General features: G+C 51.2%; 1 protein-coding gene across 1 annotated transcript in view; it reads right to left on the bottom strand.

Annotated features, from left to right (window-relative positions):
• NUP35 (nucleoporin 35) overlaps positions 1-22,997 on the bottom strand; it is a 68,401-nt gene that overhangs the window by 10,352 nt on the left and 35,052 nt on the right. The window contains exons 5-6 of the mRNA XM_075317422.1: positions 19,999-20,140; positions 18,540-18,609 (exon numbers count right to left, since the gene is read on the bottom strand). Coding sequence (XP_075173537.1) covers positions 18,540-18,609; positions 19,999-20,140 — 212 coding nt within the window. The remainder of the gene's footprint in view (positions 1-18,539; positions 18,610-19,998; positions 20,141-22,997) is intronic.

Genomic DNA, 22,997 nt, shown 5'->3' with positions numbered 1-22,997 from the left:
GTGCTGGGTCTCCCAATTGGAGCTAGAAGAAAAGGAATTTACGGTAAGTAAACAAAATTCCCTTCTTTTTCGCTCCTAATTGGGAGACCCAGACAGTGGGACGTCCAAAAGCAGTCCCTGGGTGGGTAAAAAGATACCACATGAACGGGCTGTCAGACAGCCTCTTCCTACAGGTGGGCCACCGCCGCCTGAAGGACCTGTCTACCTAGGCTGGCATCTGCCGAAGCGTAGGTATGCACTTGATAGTGTTTGGTAAACGTGTGCAGACTCGACCAGGTAGCCGCTTGGCACACTTGCTGAGCCGTAGCCTGATGCCGCAATGCCCAGGACGCACCCACGGCTCTGGTAGAATGGGCCTTCAGTCCAGATGGAATCGGAAGCCCAGCAGAACGGTATGTGTGAAGAATTGGTTCCTTGATCCACCGCGCCAGGGTGGATTTGGAAGCTTGCGATCCCTTATGCTGACCAGCGACTAGGACAAAGAGCGCATCAGAACGGCGTAGAGCCGCCGTGCGAGAAATGTAAATCCTGAGTGCTCTCACCAGGTCCAACAGATGTAAACCCTTTTCAAATTGGTGAACTGGATGCGGACACAAAGATGGTAAAGTGATATCCTGATTGAGATGAAAGGAAGAAACCACCTTGGGAGAAAACTCTGGAATTGGACGCAGTACTACCTTGTCTTGGTGAAACACCAGGAAGGGAGATTTGCAAGATAACGCCGCTAGCTCGGACACTCTTCGAAGAGACGTGACCGCCACAAGAAAAACTACCTTTTGTGAAAGCCGAGAAAGGGGAACCTCTTTCAAAGGCTCGAAAGGCGGCTTCTGGAGAGCAATGAGAACCTTGTTCAGATCCCAGGGTTCCAATGGCCGTCTGTAAGGAGGAACGATATGACAAACTCCTTGGAGAAACGTGCGTACTTTAGAAAGCTGTGCCAAGCGCTTCTGAAAGAATACGGATAGCGCGGAGACTTGACCCTTAAGCGAGCTAAGCGACAAACCTTTTTCCAACCCAGACTGCAGGAAGGAAAGAAAAATTGGCAATGCAAACGCAGAGAGTCCTTGGCAGTCTGAGAGAGGGAGACAGTCCTGTCGAGGGACGTCGATTTCCCGTCCCATTGGCGTAGAATGTCCCATTGTAGAGGGCGCAGATGAAACTGCGCGAACGGGACTGCCTCCATTGCTGCTACCATCTTTCCTAGGAAATGCATGAGGCGCCTCAGTGAGTGCGACTGGCTCTGAAGGAGAGATTGCACTCCAGTCCGTAGCGAGCACTGCTTGTCCAGTGGAAGCTTCACTATCGCTGAGAGAGTATGAAACTCCATGCCAAGATAAGTCAGAGATTGGGTCGGGGTTAGATGAGACTTTGGAAAGTTGATAATCCACCCGAAACTCTGGAGAGTGTCTAGTGCCACCTTCAGACTGTGTTGGCATGCCTCTTGAGAGGGTGCCTTTATAAGCAGGTCGTCTAGATACGGGATGACCGAGTGACCCTGCGAGTGCAGAACAGCTACTACTGCTGCCATGACCTTGGTGAAGACCCGGGGGGCTGTTGCCAGACCGAAAGGTAACGCTACGAACTGCAGGTGTTCGTCGTGTATGACGAAGCGTAGGAAACGCTGATGCTCTGGTGCGATCGGCACGTGGAGATACGCATCCTTGATATCTATTGATGCTAGAAAATCTCCTTGAGACATTGAGGCTATGACGGAGCGTAGGGATTCCATCCGGAACCTCCTGACTTTTACGTGTCTGTTGAGCAACTTTAGATCCAGGACGGGCCGATACGATCCGTCCTTTTTTGGGACCACAAACAGATTGGAGTAAAAACCGTGACCTTGTTCCTGAAGAGGGACGGAGGTCACCACTCCTTCCGCCTTTAGAGCGGCCACCGCCTGCAACAGAGCATCGGCTCGGTCTGGTGGTGGAGAAGTTCTGAAGAAACGAGTTGGCGGACGAGAACTGAACTCTATCCTGTACCCGTGAGACAGAATATCCCTCACCCAACGGTCTTTGACGTGTGACAGCCAGATGTCGCCAAAGTGGGAAAGCCTCCCACCGACCGCGGGTGTGGGAATCGGAGACCGCAAGTCAGGAGGACGCCGTCTTGGCAACGGTTCCTCCGGCTGTCCTTTTTGGGCGTGACTGAGACCTCCAAGAATCTGAGCGTCTCTGGTCTTTTTGAGTCTTTTTTGACGAGGCGAATTGGGACCTGCCCGGTCCTCGAAAGGACCGATAACCAGACTGACCCTTCCTCTGTTGGGGTCTGTTTTGTCTGTGTTGCGGTAAGGATGAGTCCTTACCCTTGGAGTGTTTGATGATTTCATCCAAACGCTCTCCAAACAATCGGTCACGAGAAAAAGGCAAATTGGTTAAGCACTTCTTGGAATGAGAATCTGCTTTCCAATGTCTCAACCACAGGGCCCTACGCAAAACAACGGAGTTGGCTGACGCCACTGCCGTGCGGCTTGTAGCGTCAAGAACAGCATTAATCGCGTACGACGCGAATGCCGCCATTTGCGAGGTCAATGGTGCTACCTGCGGGGCAAATGCACGTGTGACGGAGTCAACTCGCGCAAGCCCGGCTGAGATAGCTTGGAGTGCCCATACAGCTGCAAAAGAAGGCGCTAATGACGCTCCAATCGCTTCATAGATGGATTTCAGCCAGAGCTCCATCTGCCTGTCAGTGGCATCTTTAAGTGCCGCTCCATCTTCAACTGCAACCAAGGATCTAGCTGCAAGCCTGGAAATTGGAGGATCCACTTTTGGACACTGGGTCCAACCCTTGACCACCTCAGGGGGAAAAGGATAGCGTGTATCTTTAAGCCGTTTAGGAAAACGCCTTTCAGGATAAGCGTGGGGTTTCTGGATTGCGTCTCTAAAGTCAGCGTGGTCCAGAAAAGTGCTTAAAGTACGCTTAGGGTATCTGAAATGGATTCTCTCGTGCTGCGAAGCTGACTCCTCCACAAGAGGAGCTGGTGGGGAAATATTTAACATCTTATTGATGTTAAATATAAGATCATTAACTATGGCGTCACCATCTGGTGTATCTAGATTGAGAGCGGTCCCAGGATCAGAATCCTGATCAGTTACGTCCGCCTCATCACCCATAGATTCATCTCGCTGGGATCCTGACCATTGAGATGAATGTGAAGGCCCGTCATAGCGAGCCCGCTTAGGCTGCCCGGGGCCATCGTCCGAGTCAGAGTCTTCACCCTGAGGTGTATATGCCCGTCCCGGAGCTTGGAGCTGAGGGGGACCAGGGGGCAATGATTGCACAGTGTCCGTGGCCTGAAGTACAGGCCTAGCTCGCAATGTGTCAAGAATTTGTGACATAGTGAGAGACATTCTGTCAGCAAAAGCTGCAAACTCAGTTCCTGTCACCTGGACAGCATTCACAGGTGGTACACCCTGGGTCACGTCCAGCAGAGGTCCCGACTGTGCAAGCGCCGCAGGCATGCGGTGCAGGAAGCATATAATGTCTGTGCCTTGGCACCCTTGCGTTTTACGGACGACATGCTGCTGGCTCTCTGCAATGTGAGAGAGTCTATAGCCAAAGGGCGACCAGCGCTATGCAATACAAAGTATTTGTAGAAACAAAATACTAAGAATACTACTGGCACAAGAGGGGGTGAGCCCTGAGGGCTGCTTACCGCCCGCTGAATAGCGGGTAAGAGGCTGCAGAATTCCTTGTCTGGGTCTCCCCGGCTCCCCTCTGCAGCTCAGCGTGTCAGCAGGAATGGCTGCCGGCGTCTGTGGAGAGGGGCGGTCCGTGGGAGTTCCCAAACAAAAGTGCGGGAAACAGTGTCCCCTCTGTGCCGATTGTGAGGGCTGGAGTATGTAAAAACGACTCCAGCCCTCAGCGCTGATGCACTGGCCAGCGTCCCGCCCCTCTCCTGACTGGCAGGTCTGGGGGCGGGAACGAACGGAAGCAGGCCGCAAAAGCCGGGGACTCGAGTTATCAGCGCGGCCGCCGTAAAAGCGCGGGCCGCGCTGAAGTCCCCGGCGCACCACAAGTGCCAGCCGCGCCGCAGTCCCAGCGGCCGGCATGACCGATTCCTAGACGTGGCCAGCGTCCCGCCCCTCTCCTGACTGGCAGGTCCGGGGGCGGGAACGAACGGAAGCAGGCCGCAAAAGCCGGGGACTCGAGTTATCAGCGCGGCCGCCGTAAAAGCGCGGGCCGCGCTGAAGTCCCCGGCGCACCACAAGTGCCAGCCGCGCCGCAGTCCCAGCGGCCGGCGCGACCGATTCCTAGAAGTGTGCCTGCTTCAGCGAAGCTGAATGAGGCCATGGCACAAGCGCCGTAGCGCTGATGTCCCCCGGCGCACTACAACACCCAGCATGCTGCGGTGTGAGCGCCAAATGCACGGGGACACAGAGTACCTTGAGGAAGCAGGGCCATGTCCCTGATGTACTCCGCTCCATCCAGCATCTTCTCCAGGGGCTGTAGATGGAGCACGGTCTCAGTGCCTGGAGACCAGTAAATCCCACTTCACCCAGAGCCCTGTAAAAAGGGATGGGGAAGGAATCAGCATGTGGGCTCCTGCCGCCGTACCCGCAATGGGTACCTCAACCTTACAAACACCTCCGACATACAGTGGGGTGAGAAGGGAGCATGCTGGGAGCCCTGTATGGGCCCTCTTTTCTTCCATCCGACATAGTCAGCAGCTGCTGCTGACTAAAAACAATGGAGCTATGCGTGCGTGTCTGACCTCCTTGCGCACAAAGCTAAAACTGAGGAATCTGTACTCCTACGGGAGGGTGTATAGCCAGAAGGGGAGGGGCCTTACACTTTTAAGTGTAGTTCTTTGTGCGGCCTCCAGAGGGCAGTAGCTATACACCCACTGTCTGGGTCTCCCAATTAGGAGCGAAAAAGAAATCCTACAAACAGATACTAATGTGAGCAGAAACCTATATAACAATGATAAACATAAAAACAACCTCTACTCAAAATATTATGTGCACAGTGTGCACAGTACCAACATTCCAAGGTGTACTATTGAAAAATGAGATTTTTGGCAAAAAAAAAAAAATTGCAATTTTCGAACTACCCCGCCACGTCACGGCAAATCTCTTGGGGCAGTCCTACACTAAGAAGGGAATTTTGTTTACTTACCGTAAATTCCTTTTCTTCTAGCTCCTATTGGGAGACCCAGACAATTGGGTGTATAGCTTCTGCCTCCGGAGGCCACACAAAGTATTACACTGAAAAGTGTAACCCCTCCCCTCTGCCTATACACCCTCCCGTGGATCACGGGCTCCTCAGTTTTGGTGCAAAAGCAGGAAGGAGGAAACTTATAAATTGGTCTAGGGTAAATTCAATCCGAAGGATGTTCGGAGAACTGAAACCATAACCAAAAGAACAATTCAACATGAACAACATGTGTACACAAAAGAACAACCAGCCCGAAGGGAACAGGGGCGGGTGCTGGGTCTCCCAATAGGAGCTAGAAGAAAAGGAATTTACGGTAAGTAAACAAAATTCCCTTCTTTGTCGCTCCATTGGGAGACCCAGACAATTGGGACGTCCAAAAGCAGTCCCTGGGTGGGTAAAAAAATACCTCAATAAAAAGAGCCGAAAACGACCCCTTCCTACAGGTGGGCAATCGCCGCCTGAAGGACTCGCCTACCTAGACTGGCATCTGCCGAAGCATAGGTATGCACTTGATAGTGTTTTGTGAAGGTGTGCAGACTAGACCAGGTAGCTGCCTGACACACCTGCTGAGCCGTAGCCCGGTGCTGCAATGCCCAGAACGCACCCACGGCTCTGGTAGAATGGGCTTTCAGCCCCGAAGGAAGAGGAAGCCCTGAAGAACGGTAGGCTTCAAGAATCGGTTCCTTGATCCACCGAGCCAAAGTCGACTTGGACGCCTGCGAACCCTTCCGCTGGCCAGCGACCAGGACAAAGAGCGCATCTGAACGGCACAGGGGCGCCGTGCGAGACACGTAGAGCCGGAGTGCTCTCACTAGATCCAATAAATGCAAATCCTTTTCACACTGGTGAACTGGATGAGGGCAAAATGACGGTAAGGAGATATCCTGATTGAGATGAAAAGGAGATACCACCTTAGGGAGAAACTCCGGGACAGGACGCAGAACCACCTTATCCTGGTGAAAAACCAGGAAAGGGGATTTGCATGACAGCGCAGCAAGCTCCGACACTCTTCGGAGTGAGGTAATTGCCACAAGAAATGCCACCTTCTGCGAAAGACGTGATAAAGAGACATCCCTCAGCGGCTCGAAAGGTGGTTTTTGAAGAGCCATGAGCACCCTTGTTAAGGTCCCAGGGTTCCAGCGGACGCTTGTAGGGTGGAACTATGTGGCAAACTCCCTGCAGGAACGTGCGGACCTGCGGAAGCCTTGCTAGGCGCTTTTGAAAAAATACTGAGCGCCGATACTTGTCCCTTGAGAGAGCCGAGTGACAACCCCTTGTCCATTCCAGATTGAAGGAAGGAAAGAAAAATGGGTAAGGCAAAAGGCCAGGGAGTAAAACCCTTATCAGAGCACCAGGACAAGAAGATCCGCCACGACCTGTAATAGATCTTGGCGGACGTTGGTTTCCTGGCCTGTCTCATGGTGGCAATGACATCCTGAGATAACCCTGAAGACGCTAGGAGCCAGGACTCAATGGCCACACAGTCAGGTTGAGGGCCGCAGAATTCAGATGGAAAAACGGCCCTTGTGACAGCAGGTCTGTGCGGTCTGGAAGCGCCCACGGCTGACCCACCGTGAGATGCCACAGATCCGGGTACCACGACCGCCTCGGCCAATCTGGAGCGACGAGAATGGCGCGACGACAGTCGGATCTGATCTTGCGTAACACTCTGGGCAACATCGCCAGAGGAGGAAACACATAAGGGAGTCGAAACTGCGCGAAGGGCACTGCCTCCATCGCTGCCACCATCTTCCCCAGGAAGTGCATGAGGCGCCTCGAGGGGTGTGACTGACCCCGAAGAAGAGATTGCACCCCTGTCTGCAGCGAAAGCTGTTTGTCCCGCGGTAGCTTGACTACCGCTGAGTGAGTATGAAACTCCATCCCGAGGTAAGTCAGTGATTGGGTCGGTGTCAACTTGGACTTTGGGAAGTTGATGAGCCACCCAAACTGCTGGAGAGTCGCCAGAGCGACGGTCAGGCTGTGTTGACACGCCACCTGGGAGGGTGCCCTGACTAGGAGATCGTCTAGGTAAGGGATCACCGAGTGGCCCTGAAAGTGTAGGACCGCCACAACGGATGCCATGACCTTGGTGAAGACCCGTGGGGCTGTCGCCAGGCCGAAAGGCAGTGCCACGAACTGAAGGTGTTCGTCCCCGATGGCGAAACGCAGGAAGCGTTGATGTTCGGGTGCGATCGGCACATGGAGATAAGCATCCTTGATGTCGATTGATGCTAGGAAGTGTCCTTGTGACATCGAAGCGATGACCGAGCGGAGAGATTCCATCCGAAACCTTCTGGTGCTCACCTGCCTGTTGAGCAGTTTGAGGTCCAGAACGGGACGGAATGATCCGTACTTCTTTGGCACCACGAACAAGTTGGAGTAGAAGCCGTGACCATGTTCCTGAGGAGGAACGGGAATCACCACTCCTTCTGTCTTCAGAACGCCCACAGCCTGAAAAAGTGCGCCGGCCCGAGAGGGGGGCGGAGATGTTCTGAAGAAACGAGTCGGAGGACGAGAGCTGAACTCTATCCTGTAACCGTGAGACAGAATGTCTCTCACCCATCGGTCTTGGACATGTGGCCACCAGGCGTCGCAAAAGCGGAAGAGCCTGCCACCGACCGAGGATGCGGTTCGGGGAGGCCGAAAGTCATGAGGAGGCCGCCTTGGAGGCAGTGCCTCCGGCGGTTTTTTGGGGGCGTGACTTAGACCGCCACGCATAGGAGTTCCTCTGGCCTTTCTCAGGCCTGTCGGACGAAGAGGATTGGGACTTGGCTGAGGGCCGAAAGGACCGAAACCTCGGTTGTATTTTCCGTTGCTGAGGTCTCTTCGGTTTGGACTGGGGTAAGGACGAGTCCTTTCCCTTGGATTCCTTAATAATTTCATCCAATCGTTCGCCGAACAATCGGTCGCCAGAAAACGGCAAACCGGTTAAGAACTTCTTGGAAGCAGAGTCTGCCTTCCATTCGCGTAGCCACATGGCCCTGCGGACTGCCACCGAATTAGCGGATGCCACCGCCGTACGGCTAGCAGAGTCCAGGACAGCGTTCATGGCGTAGGACGAAAAAGCCGACGCCTGAGAAGTCAAAGACGCAACTTGCGGAGCAGAGGTACGTGTGATCGCATTAATCTCAGACAGACAAGCTGAGATAGCTTGGAGTGCCCACACGGCTGCAAAGGCCGGGGCAAAGGACGCGCCTGTGGCTTCATAGATGGATTTCACCAGGAGCTCTATCTGCCTGTCAGTGGCATCCTTGAGCGATGAGCCATATGCAACTGATACTACAGATCTAGCCGCCAGTCTAGAGACTGGAGGATCCAACTTGGGACATTGAGCCCATCCCTTAACTACGTCAGAGGGGAAGGGGTAACGTGTGTCAGTAAGGCGCTTAGTAAAGCGCTTGTCCGGAAATGCTCTGTGCTTCTGGACAGCATCTCTGAAGTTAGAGTGATCGAAAAACTCACTCCGTGTACGTTTGGGAAACCTAAACTGGTGTTTCTCCTGCTGCGAAGCCGACTCCTCTATAGGTGGAGGCGGGGAGGTAGATCTAACACCTGGTTGATGGACGATATAAGATCATTTACTAAGGCGTCCCCCTCAGGTGTATCAAGATTGAGGGCAACGTCAGGGTCAGAGCCCTTAGCTGCGACGTCCGCCTCGTCCTCCATAGAGTCCTCAAGCTGAGACCCAGAGCAGCGTGAGGAAGTCGGGGAAGATTCCCAGCGAGCCCGCTTAGCCGGTCTGAGACTGTGGTCCGTGCAGGAATCCTCCATGTGAGACCTAGGGGCCACCCCGGGAGCACGCTGCGGCGCAGACCGAGAGGGGCCTGGAGGCGATGATCCAACAGTGCCCGGGGCCTGTGCAAGGACCGGTCTGGACTGCAAGGCTTCTAGTAGCTTGGCAGACCATTTGTCCATAGACTGAGCCATGGATTGTGACAGCGACTCAGAGAGTCTTTCAGCAAAAACTGCCAACTCTGTCCCTGCCGCCTGGACAGTGGAAGCAGGAGGGTCTGCCTGAGCCGAGGGGCCCACTAGTGACCGAGGCTCCGGTTGAGCAAGTGCAACAGGGGTCGAGCATTGCTCACAGTGAGGGTAGGTGGAACCCGCAGGTAACATAGCCCCACAAGAGGTACAGGTTGCAAAAAAAACCCTTTGCCTTAGCGCCCTTGCTCCTTGTGGACGACATGCTGTTGTCTCCTAGGAGAGTGATCACTGAGGGTATATAGCCAAAAGTAAACAATCCGGCCGAACAGAGAAAATATATTAGGTGTGGCTTACCGACCGCCCAAAGCGGAGTGTGTGTCCACCAGATTCCCTGCCTTAGGTCTCCCAGAGCTGACAGAGCTCGTTCCTGAAAATCCTCCACCGGCAGAATGTTGTAAAAATGGCTGCTGGAGCTCTCAGGGGAGGAGGGAGCCGTGGGCGGCGACTAGTAAAGTGCGGGAATCTGGGGCTCCACAGTGATCAGTGAGGGGGGGGAGGAAACAAAGTATGCTCCAGCCCTCACTGCCGACGTCAGGTCGACCGTCCCGCCCTTACCCCTGACTGGCAGGCCCGGGGGCGGGAGTTATGGTACTAGGCCGCAATGAAGCCGGGGACTAAATTTAATACCGCGGCCGACAAACAGGCTCCGTCGGCGCGGAAGTCCCGGTCTTCACAAACCAGCAGCTGGTGCAGCGTCTGTGAAACAAGCGCACCATGCACAGTCCCCATGGGGACACCGAGTACCTTTAGATGCAGGGCCCTGTCCCTGAGGATACATAGACTCCTGTCCGGCAGATTCCCACAGGGGCTGCGGAGGGAGCCCGGTCCCAGTAAATGGATGACCGGTCAGGATCCCACTTCTCCCAGAGCCTCTAAGGGATGGTGAAGGAAAGAAGGGAATTTTGTTACTTACCGTAAATTCCTTTTCTTCTAGCTCCAATTGGGAGACCCAGACGATTGGGTGTATAGCTACTGCCTCCGGAGGCCACACAAAGTATTACACTAAAAAGTGTAAGGCCCCTCCCCTTCTGCATATACACCCCCCGTGGGATCACGGGCTCCTCAGTTTTAGTGCAAAAGCAAGAAGGAGGAAAGCCAATAACTGGTTAAACAAATTCAATCCGAAGGAACATCGGAGAACTGAAACCATTCAACATGAACAACATGTGTACCCGAAAAAAACAAAAATCCCGAAGGAAACAGGGCGGGTGCTGGGTCTCCCAATTGGAGCTAGAAGAAAAGGAATTTACGGTAAGTAACAAAATTCCCTTCTTCGGCGCTCCATTGGGAGACCCAGACGATTGGGACGTCCAAAAGCAGTCCCTGGGTGGGTAAATTAATACCTCAAGTTAGGGCCGTAAAACAGCCCTTCCCTACATGGAGGCAACCGCCGCCTGCAGGACTCGTCTACCTAGGCTGGCATCCGCCTAAGCGTAGGTATGCACCTGATAATGCTTGGGAAAGTGTGCAGACTCGACCAGGTAGCTGCCTGGCACACCTGCTGAGCCGTAGCCTGGTGCCGTAATGCCCAGGACGCACCCACGGCTCTGGTAGAATGGGCCTTCAGCCCTGATGGAACCGGAAGCCCAGCAGAACGGTAGGCTTCAAGAATTGGTTCCTTGATCCATCGAGCCAGGGTGGATTTGGAAGCCTGCGACCCTTTACGCTGACCAGAGTCAAGTACAAAGAGCGCATCCGAGCGGCGCAGGGGCGCCGTGTGGGAAATGTAGATTCTGAGTGCTCTCACCAGATCCAACAAATGCAAATCCATTTCATATCGATGAACTGGATGAGGACAAAAGGATTGAGAAGAAAGGGGGATACCACCTTAGGGAGAACTCCGGAATCAGGCGCAGCACTACCTTGTCTTGGTGAACCACCAGGAAGGGAGCTTTGGCTGACCGCGCTGCTAGTTCGGACACTCTCCGAAGAGATGTGACCGCTACCAGAAAGGCCACTTTCTGTGAAAGTCGAGAAAGTGAAACATCCCTCAGAGGCTCGAAGGACGGCTTCTGGAGAGCAATTAGTACCCTGTTCAGATCCCATGGGTCTAACGGCCTCTTGTACGGAGGGACAATGTGACAAACCCCCTGCAGGAACGTGCGTACCTGAGGAAGTCGTGCTAGGCGCTTCTGAAAGAATACAGACAGCGCTGGGACTTGTCCTTTAAGGGAGCCGAGCGACAAACCTTTTTCCAAACCAGAGCAGGAAGGAAAGAAAAGTAGGCAATGCAAATGGCCAGGGAGACACTCCCTGAGCAGAGCACTAAGATAAGAATATCTTCCACGTCCTGTGGTAGATCTTGGCAGACGTCGGCTTCCTAGCCCGTCTCATGGTGGCAATGACGTCTTGAGATAATCCTGAAGACGCTAGGATCCAGGACTCAAATGGCCACACAGTCAGGTTCAGGGCCGTAAAATTCAGACAGAAAAAACGGCCCTTGGGACAGTAAGTCTGGCCGGTCTGGTAGTGCCCACGGTTGGCCGACCGTGAGATGCCACAGATCCGGGTACCACGACCTCCTCGGCCAGTCTGGGGCGACGAGGATGGCGCGGCGGCAATCGGAGCTGATCTTGCGTAGCACTCTGGGCAACAGTGCCAGAGGGGGAAACACATAGGGTAGCTGGAACTGCGACCCATCCTGAACTAAGGCGCCTGCCGCCAGAGCTCTTTGATCGTGAGACCGCGCCATGAAAATCGGGACCTTGTTGTTGTGCCGAGACGCCATTAGGTCGACGTCCGGCATCCCCCAGCGGCTACAGATTTCCTGAAACACGTCCGGGTGCAGAGACCATTCCCCTGCGTCCATACCCTGGCGACTGAAGAAGTCTGCTTCCCAGTTATCTACGCCCGGGATGTGAACTGCGGATATGGTGGATGCTCTGTCTTCCACCCACATCCGAATCCGCCGGACTGCCTGGGAGGCTTGCCGACTGCGTGTTCCGCCTTGGTGGTTGATGTATGCCACCGCTGTGGAGTTGTCCGACTGAATTCGGATCTGTTTGCCTTCCAGCCACTGCTGGAAGGGTTGCAGGGCAAGATACACTGCCCAGATTTCCAGAACATTGATCTGAAGGGTGGACTCTTGCTGAGTCCACGCCTGTGGTGGAGAAAGACTGCTCCCCACCCTGACAGACTCGCGTCTGTCGTGACCACCGCCCAGGATGGGGGTAGGAAGGACTTTCCTTTTGACAATGAGGTGGGAAGAAGTCACCACTGAAGAGAGTCCTTGACCGTCTGAGAAAGGGAGACGTTCCTGTCTAGGGACGTCGACTTCCCATCCCATTGGCGGAGAAGTCCCATTGCAGTGGACGCAGATGAAACTGCGCGAAAGGGACTGCCTCCATTGCTGCTACCATCTTCGCTAAGAAGTGCATGAGGCGTCTTAAGGGGTGTGACTGGCCTTGAAGGAGAGACTGCACCCCCGTCTGTAGTGAACGCTGTTTGTCCAGCGGAAGCTTCACTATCGCTAAGAGAGTATGAAACTCCATGCCAAGATATCTCAGCGATTGGGTCGGGGTCAGAATTAACTTTGAAAAGTTGATGATGCACCCGAAACTCTGGAGAGTCTCCAGCGCAACGTTCAGGCTGTGTTGGCATGCCTCTTGAGAGGGTGCCTTGACAAGTAGATCGTCCAAGTAAGGGATCACAGAGTGACCCTGAGAGTGCAGGACTGCTACCACTGCTGCCATGACCTTGGTGAAAACCCGTGGGGCTGTCGCCAGACCGAAGGGCAGGGCTACGAACTGAAGATGCTCGTCTTCTATAACGAATCGTAGCAAACACTGGTGCTCTGGAGCAATCGGCACGTGGAGATAAGCATCCTGATGTCTATTGATGCTAGGAAATCTCCTTGAGACATTGAGGCAATGACGGAGCGGAGGGATTCCATCCGGAACCGCCTGGTTTTCATGTGTTGAGCAGTTATAGGTCCAGAACGGAACGGAAAGAGCCGTCCTTTTTTGGCACCACAACCAGATTGGAGTAAAAACCGTGACCTTGTTCCTGCAGAGGAACAGGGATTACCACTCCTTCTGCCTGCAGAAGAGCATCGGCTCGGTCGGGAGGTGGGGAAGTTCTGAAGAATCGAGCCGGAGGACGAGAACAGAACTCTATCCTGTACACGTGAGACAAAATGTCTCTCACCCACCGGTTTTTGACCTGTGGCAGCTAAATGTCGCCAAAGCGGGAGAGTCTGCCACCGACCGCGGATGCGGAGAGAGAGGGCTGAAAGTCATGAGGAAACCGCCTTGGTAGCGGTTCCTCCGGCTGCCTTCTTTGGGCGTGATTGAGCCCGCCAGGAATCTGAGCCCCTCTGAGCCTTTTGAGTCCTTATGGACGAGGAAAACTGGGACCTGCCCGAGCCTGGAAAGGATCGAAACTTCGACTGTCCTTTCCTCTGTTGGGTTTTGTTTGATCTGGGCTGGTGTAAGGAAGAATCCTTACCCTTGGACTGTTTAATGATTTCATCCAATCGCTCACCAAACAGTCTGACACCAGATAATGGCAAACTGGTTAAACACTTTTTGGAAGCAGAATCTGCCTTCCATTCCCTTAACCACAAGGCTCTGCGTAAAAACAACGGAGTTGGCGGACGCCACTGACGTACGGCTCGTAGAGTCCAGGACAGCATTAATAGCGTAAGTCGCAATGCAAACATATGCGAGGTTAAGGATGCCACCTGCAGCACAGATATACGTGTGCCAGTGTCCACCTGCGCAAGACCAGCTGAAATAGCTTGGAGCGCCCATACGGCTGCGAATGCCGGAGCAAACGACACGCCGATAGCTTCATAGACAGATTTCAACCAGAGGTCCATCTGTCTGACAATGGCATCTTTAAGTGAAGTCCTATCTTCCACTGCAACTATGGATCTAGCCGCAAGCCTGGAGATTGGGGAATCCACCTTTGGACACTGGGTCCAGCGCTTGACCACGTCAGGGGGAAAGGGATAACGTGTATCCTTAAGACGTGTGGAGAAACGCTTGTCTGGATAAGCGTGGTGTTTCTGGACTGCTTCTCTGAAGTCAGAGTGGCCCAAAAAAGTACTGAATTTACGCTTGGGATACCTGAAATGGAATTTCTCCTGCTGCGAAGCTGACTCCTCCACTGGAGGGGCTGAGGGAGAAATATCCACCAGTCTATTGATGGACGCTATGAGATCGTTCACCATGGCGTCACTATTAGGAGCATCCAGATTGAAAGCGGTCTCAGGATCAGAATCCTGATCAGCTACCTCCGCCTCATCATACAGAGAATCCTCTCGCTGAGACCCTGACTAGTGTGTGAAGTCGAGGGTCTCTCCCAGCGAGCTCGCTTAGGCTGACTGGGACTGTCGTCCGTGCAGAGCCTTCAGCCTGGGATGTATGGGACCCCCTTGGAGCACGTATTAGTTCCAACTGAGGGAGACCGGGGGGCATTGTTCAACAGTGCCCATTGTCTGAGTCACCGGCCTGGACTGCAAGTTTCTAGAATCTTGGTCATAGTCCCAGACATTTTATCCGCAAAAAACTGCAAACTCTGTCCTCTGGACAGTTTCACAGGTGGCTCTCTCTGGGCCACCACTAGCAGAGACTCTACCCAATGGGGGTTAGTGGAACCTGCCGGTAAAACAGCCTCACATGCGGTACAGACAGCATAGAAAGCCTGTGCCTTGGCACCCTTGCTTTTCTGCGGACGACATGCTGTTGTCTCCTCAGAGCAATCCAGGGGTATCTAGCCAAGAAGCGACCGTACAGTGCAAATATAGGTACAAGCATAAAGTACACAAAACACTGTGGCACTAGTGGGGTCAGCACCAAGGTGCTGCTTACCGCCCGCTTAAGCGGGTGTGTAGTCGCCAGAATCCCTTGACCGGGTCTCCCAGAGCCTGTGTCCGTTCTCCAGCTTAGACTGCATGCAGGAATGGCTGCCGGCGTCCTGTGAAGAGCGGCGGGCCGTGGGCGTGCCCCAGACAACGAGCGGGAAACTGGCGTCCCACTGTGCCCAGTGAGGGGGCTGGAGTATGTAAATAAGACTCCAGCCCTCGGTGCTAACCACTGTACAGCGTCCAGCCCCTTCCCTGACTGGCAGGCCCGGGGGCGGGAAGGAAACGCAACTAGGCCGCAAAAGCCGGGGACTCGATTTATAAGCGCTGCCGTCGTAAAAGCACGGTCAGCGCGGAAGTCCCCGGCGCACCACAAGTCTCATCCGCGCCGCAGCTTCTAGCAGCGGCCGGCGCGGCAGTTTCCCACACATTAACTCACTCAGCTAAGCTGCAGTGAGTATAGCCCCAGCGCGCAGCGCTGTTGTCCCCGGCGCACTAACACACCCAGCATGCTGGTGTGTGTGTGTGCGTGGTCTGTACGGGGACACAGAGTACCTTAACGTTGCAGGGCCTTGTCCCTGACGATACTCAGCTCCATTCCAGCAGGATCTCCGGGTCTGTGGATGGAGCTCGGCCTCAGAGCCTGGAGGCCGGTAAGATCCCACTTCACCCAGAGCCCTCAGGGGGATGGGGAAGGAAAGCAGCATGTGGGCTCCACCCTCCGTACCCGCAATGGGTACCTCAACCTTAACAAACACCGCCGACAAAAGTGGGGTGAGAAGGGAGCATGCTGGGGGCCCTAGTATGGGCCCTCTTTTCTTCCATCCGACATAGTCAGCAGCTGCTGCTGACTAAACAGTGGAGCTATGCGTGGATGTCTGACCTCCTTCGCACAAAGCATAAAACTGAGGAGCCCGTGATCCCACGGGGGGTGTATATGCAGAAGGGGAGGGGCCTTACACTTTTTAGTGTAATACTTTGTGTGGCCTCCGGAGGCAGTAGCTATACACCCAATCGTCTGGGTCTCCCAATGGAGCGCCGAAGAAACGGCATGTGGCTCCAGCCTCTGTACCCGCAATGGGTACCTCAACCTTAACAGCACCGCCGACGTAGTGGGGTGAGAAGGGAGCATGCCGGGGGCCCTGTGGGGGCCCTCTTTTCTTCCAACCGATAAAATCAGCAGCTGCTGCTGACTAAAATGGGAATGCATGAGTGGATGTGTGCCTCCTTCCACACAAAGCATAAAACTGAGGAGCCCGTGATCCACGGGAGGGTGTATAGGCAGAGGGGAGGGGTTACACTTTTCAGTGTAATACTTTGTGTGGCCTCCGGAGGCAGAAGCTATACACCCAATTGTCTGGGTCTCCCAATGGAGTGACAAAGAAAATATTTTTATTTAAAGTGTGCCATGTAGCCTCACATATGCAAAAATAGGACTGCACAGCACGTACCTGGTGCTTTTCAGTCCCGTCTCCATGATTGATCATGGTTGTGGGCGGGACAGGCCCAAGCACATGCTGCTTGCAATAAATAGCCAGTGGACAGGGCTGGATGGCAATGGGTGAACAGCCACCAACCGCCAAAAATCAGGACAGATTGAAAAATAAAAATGAGGTGCACTGCAAGATTGGGACCAACTAAAAACCTACAGTGCCTACAAGTAGTATTCAACCCCCTGCAGATTTAGCAGGTTTGCACATTCGGAATTAAATTGGCATTGTGACATTTGGACTGTAGATCAGCCTGGAAGTGTGAAATGCACTGCAGCAAAAAAGAATGTTATTTCTTTTTTTTTTTTTTTTTTTTTTAAATTGTGAAAAGTTTATTCAGAGGGTCATTTATTATTCAACCCCTCAAACCACCAGAATTCTGTTTGGTTCCCCTAAAGTATTAAGAAGTATTTCAGGCACAAAGAACAATGAGCTTCACATGTTTGGATTATCTTTTTCCAGCCTTTTCTGACTAATTAAGACCCTCCCCAAACTTGTGAACAGCACTCATACTTGGTCAACATGGGAAATACAAAGGAACATTCCAAGGCCATCAGAGACAAGATCGTGGAGGGTCACAAGGCTGGCAAGGGGTACAAAACCCTTTCCAAGGAGTTGGGCCTACCTGTCTCCACTGTTGGGGAGCATCATCCGGAAGTGGAAGGCTTATGGAACTACTGTTAGCCTTCCACAGCCTGGACAGCCTTTGAAAGTTTTCACCCGTGTCAAGGCCAGGCTTGTCTGAAGAGTCAAGGCTAACCCAAGGACAACAAGGAAGGAGCTCCGGGAAGATCTCATGGCAGTGGGGACATTGGTTTCAGTCAATACCATAAGTAACGTACTCCACCGCAATGGTCTGTTCCAGACGAGCCTGTAAGGTACCTTTACTTTCAAAGCGTCATGTCAAGGCTCGTCTACAGTTTGCTCATGATCACTTGGAGGACTCTGAGACAGACTAGTTCAAGGTTCTCTGGTCTGATGAGACCAAGATCGAGATCTTTGGTGCCAACCACACACGTTGACGTTTGGAGACTGGATGGCACTGCATACGACCCCAAGAATACCATCGTTACAGTCAAGCATGGTGGTGGCAGCATCATGCTGTGGGGCAGTTTCTCAGCCCCGCAGCATCATGGTGTGGGGCTGTTTCTCAGCCAAGGGGCCTGGCCATCTGGTCCGCATCCATGGGAAGATGGATAGCACGGCCTACCTGGAGATTTTGGCCAAGAACCTCCGCTCCTCCATCAAGGATCTTAAGATGGGTCGTCATTTCATCTTCCAACAAGACAACGACCCAAAGCACACAGCCAAGAAAACCAAGGCCTGGTTCAAGAGGGAAAAAATCAAGGTGTTGCAGTGGCCTAGTCAGTCTCCTGACCTTAACCCAATTGAAAACTTGTGGAAGGAGCTCAAGATTAAAGTCCACATGAGACACCCAAAGAACCTAGATAACTTGGAGAAGATCTGCATGGAGGAGTGGGCCAAGATAACTCCAGAGACCTGTGCCGGCCTGATCAGGTCTTATAAAAGACGATTATTAGCTGTAATTGCAAACAAGGGTTATTCCACAAAATATTAAACCTAGGGGTTAAATAATAATTGACCCACACTTTTATGTTGAAAATTTATTAAAATTTAACTGAGCAACATAACTTGGTTTGTAAGATTTATGCATCTGTTAATAAATCCTGCTCTTGTTTGAAGTTTGCAGGCTCTAACTTACTTGCATCTTATCAAACCTGCTAAATCTGCAGGGGGTTGAATACTACTTGTAGGCACTGTATATAAACAAACAATGAAAAACAACATAAAAACAACCTATACTCAAAATATTACGTATTGCAAAGTATGCACAGTACCAACATTCAAAGCTGTACTATTGAAATATTTTAGTGTAGGATTGCCCCAAGAGATTTGCCGTGACGTGGCGGGGTAGCTCGAAAAATTTCAATTTTTTGCCAAAACTTTTTTCAATAGTACAGCTTGGAATGTTGGTACTGTGCACAATTTGCAATACATAATATTTGGAGTAGAGGTTGTTTTTACTAAGGTGAGCAGATCTGTACTGAACGGCTGTTCTATTGTGAAAAAACCCTCCTTACCACATGTTTTACTATGTTCCCATATTGCGCAAACTGCAGTAAAATGTAGGAGGCGGAGGCTTGAGGAAACCTAAAGACAGATGGAAGATGCATTAGTTTCAATATTAAGTGGAAAAACTTTCGGTCACAGTATAACGGACAAAGTAGTACTTTACACATGCATGTAAAACTTAGGGGGTAAATATCCACCATCAGGGGAAAAAAAAACGAAAAAAAAAACACTACTTGATATCTGCAGAAATACAGAGTCCACCACTAGACCAAAAACACTTTATAATGCAGAAAAAAAACCCCACTAAAACAGAGGCCTGGACTAGGTTTATTCAGGTTTTCGACCCTCGATGTGCACAACAATGTAGTCAACCATTGACTGCAATTGTGAAACGGGTGATTAATTTAAACAAAGTAGGTTAAAAGGTTACACGACTTTACATTATATAGTGCTCAAAACTAGACAAACTTTAGGGATCAAAGTATGTACATCAGTCTCATCAGGTTTCCTATCCTATTGACTATGTACATAGTTGGTATGAAATCTGGAGACCGATCCACGTCAAAGGGGTTTAAGAAAACAACTATTTTAAAATAAAATAGGTAAGTATACTTGTCCATTTTATTCCCTGTGGCTCCACTTGCCCTTACTGGTGTGTGCTTACTACATGCAGCAATCAACATGCTACAAATGCATAAGTGACCACTGAAGCCCATTATTAACTTTAGTGGTCACTTGTTTTATAAGATCGCAACATTGATGTGAAGACCACAGAAACTAAACAGAGACCAACATACACCACAGACGGGTCAGGAAGGTGAAAAGATTGAATTTAGGGCCAGAGTAACACTTGCGAGTGAGTCGTGCGGGTCTCGCATCGCGTCGTTATTTGGTACGGCCTGCCGCATGCATTTCTATGCAGCAGACCCGCTCCTGTCTGGCAAACGGCAGGCCGTACAGAGTGACACGATGCGAAACTCGCAAGTGTGACCCTGGCCTAAGTTACATAATACCATTTCTTCCTCATTTCAGTTTTCCATGAAACATTGCAAACATTTAAGAGTATGTGCACACGTCATCTTTCAAGCACATTCTGCCTGGAACCGACCTGCAAAAAACTCATGTAATGCACCGCGTCCAGTCTCATGTTATTTTAACCAAGTCAAAGTTTGGAAATCATAAAGCGGTTAAGAGTAATAACACTATCAGGTTTTTTGGAAGCCTCAAAAAAAAAAAAAATGTAAAAATAAAAATGACAGGAGCAGAAAGACGACAAAAATAACGGCAAAACCGTCAAAGCGACTTTAGGAAAAGGCCGCCGGCTCTTAAGCGGCTCTGACTACATCTTAAGAAACGTTGCGTGCATATAGTATAAGACAATTGCAAGTGATTAACTTGTGAACACCCCTTCATCAGCTAGTGAGGCGGGTGTATTATATATACATATTATACAAACATATCACTTACCCGAATACTGTGACCCAAGAATCATCCAGATGGTCATCAGATGTTAAAGCATCACCTTGTGTGTAAAATGGATCCACTTGCGCAGGAGAAAGCGCTCCTTTCCTGGTTTGCAGAACGGTTGCTGGACTAAAAACTCTTGCCGCTGTTTAAAAGGGAGGTGGGGGGGGGTGGAGAACGACAAAAAAAAAAAAGCTAAATTTCGTCCGTCACGTTTCTCTGCCACATAATGTAATGGTTGATTCACTATTAAAATTTAAGAGGCCTGTGTGCATTTCTTGAAACATAAAATTACGGGTTTGTGCACTAGATTCTGTGATGGGGCGCTGATCCAGGGAACTATTACGATTGCCGTATGCGGAGTTGGGAAGGAATCTTTTTCTCCTAATGTGGCACTTAGTATCTGTCCCATGAGGTTTTTTGCCTTCATCTGGAACTTGTTGTGTTAGGTCATAGGTTGAACTTGATGCACTTAAAAAGGGGTGGCTCACTACTCACCATTAGTGACCACAACGCTGTTATGTTAATAGTGAAGGCTTTTGTCAAATATATTGTATAGTACATTCTGTCTGAGTGGCACTATCGCGGTCCACTCATCCCCATCATGTAACCCCTCCGGGCTCCGTGACCTCAGATCCGGTGATGTCACGTCAACTGCCAGTTAACCTGACATCACCATGGCCGGCCCAATTCTCCCCAAGTGACTGAGCGGTGGTCAGAGTGTCACCGCTCGTCACACAACCCATCATCACAGCCCAGTATGTCGCATGTGCTCTCTCCTTCGCTGTAGAGCACCGCAAGCATAACTGATGCTGGGCGGTGACGAGCAGTGAAACGTCACCCACAGTTCAGTCACTCAGGAAGACTGGGTCCTCTTCGATGATTTCAAGTCAACTGGGCTCAGGCAGAATGTACTACAAAAGGTATTTGACAAAAGCCTGAGTTTTACACCGATGTGGCCACTAATGGTGAGTAGTGAACCACCCAAGTCTACCATCAACCTTAAACATATGAAACTATGGCATTTTCCATATTACCATAGGCTATATCAAAAGCAGGCACACGTGCTGCCGGCTCCCGAGAGGCCACCGCTGCATCCAATACAGTGACCTCGGGAGCCACCACCTAATAGACATTCCAGGCAATCCTGTGGATTTTATGTAAAGGTTTTGAGAGTAAATCTATGTAGAAGAGCTGCTGTGAATCTGCACAGGGAAAACCTATAGATTACACAAGTAGGCAATGTCATGAGGTTTGAAGAATCTCATCCACAGGCCGCAGACTTTTTCCAAGAGGAATTACAAGAATCTTGTAGATTTGTATATTTTGATGCAGATTTCTCAGATTCTCAAATGTTCCCTCTTACAATGTAGAAGGGAAAAAGTCGGCAACAGAACACGTGAGTAATACAGGAGTTTTTGCAATAGAAAATCTTCTATGAGGACATTTCTTAGGAGGTCACATGTGTAATGCCAATGTAAAATTACATCAGTAGATACCTAGTTTTACGGCCATTCATTGAGCAGCAACCATAAGGCTATGTGCCCACGGGACTTTGTACCTGTGGATATATCCGCAGGTTTCCCGCAGCTGCTCGTCGGAATCCGCAGCAATTTTTAGCTTTGGTAGTACAACGAAATATCTGCGGTAAACCTGCGGACATTCGTCCACCTTACCTGCGGAAGTCCCAGCCTCTATCTCCATAGTGGAGGGCCAGGATTTCCACAGACATAATTGACATGCAATTACGTGCAGCTGCGGGACATCCGCAGCATGTTCCGCAGCCGCACATACCGCAGCATGGACACAGACACTCCCCATGTCCCATAGGATAACATGGGGAGTGTGTACATGCTGAAACCTGCAGATTTATCTGGAAAATCCAGAAAATATGCAGATTTTCCGCAGATAAATCCGCAGGTTTAATTTCCCGTGGGCACATAGCCTAAGACCCCAGCTATTTTGGAAATAACATTTTTATTCAACTGTATTTTTTTTTTTTAAATGTATGGCCTAAATAATTTTAGATTGATAAGTTTTTTTTTTTTTTGTTTTTTTTTACACAACTGATACATTGTCAAATTTTAAGAAGACGGAAAAAAAAAAAAAAAGTGTTGTATTAAAGAGACTTAGGCTATGTGTGCACGTTGCGTTCTCTGCAGTGCGGAAAAGAACGCACCCTCTGGCAGACTGGACACTGCGTTTAGAAAATAAAATGCATCCACAACACATGCATTTTGGATGCTTTTTCCATGCGTTTTGGATGCATTTTTTGACAGTGCGTTCCCCCAGCAGTTCAGCTCTGCTACATGCTGGCTGACAGCCGACAGACAGTCGCACGATGAAAATGAACTCGGGTGAACTGCACCCGACTTAGTCATACCGCAGCTCTGTCTGTGTGTGGCGTCCCGATCATGACTGCCCACACCCGTCCCGACATCACACACACACACACACACACTACCTCAGTGACGTCCCCGCTGACAGCACGATTCACTTCAGTTGCTGTGTGGAGCTCACAGGAGCGGCGGTGTTCTACTGCCGCTCCTGTCAGCTTCATGTAGCAGAGCTGGATGCGTCGCGGGACCTCTGGATTACGCCGGACCTGGAGGGGTATTTGGGGATTTTAATAAAGTGGTGAAAGAGGGTGTTTTTTTGTCTTTTATTCCAAATAAATGATTTTTTTTCAGGTGTATGTGTTTATTTACTTTCACTTACAATTTAATTATGGAAGGTATCTCGGGGAGACGCCTGCCATGATTAACCTAGGACTTAGTGGCAGCTATGGGCTGCTGCCATTAACCCCTTATTACCCCAATTGAAACTGCACCAGGGCAATTAGGGATGAGCCGGGTAAAGTCCCGGGACTGTCACATGTAATGGATGCGGCAATTCTGGGCGGCTGCTGGCTGATATTGTTAGGCTGGGGGGCTCCCCATAACGTGGCGCTCCCCATGCTGAGAATACCAGCCTTCAGCCGTGTGGCTTTATCTTGGCTGGTA

The sequence above is a fragment of the Anomaloglossus baeobatrachus genome, chromosome 7, assembly GCF_048569485.1.
Source record: "Anomaloglossus baeobatrachus isolate aAnoBae1 chromosome 7, aAnoBae1.hap1, whole genome shotgun sequence".
NCBI classification, from domain to species: domain Eukaryota; kingdom Metazoa; phylum Chordata; class Amphibia; order Anura; family Aromobatidae; genus Anomaloglossus; species Anomaloglossus baeobatrachus.
Note: the sequence above shows the minus strand (reverse complement) of the source record. Positions and strands in the feature narration are given on the sequence as shown.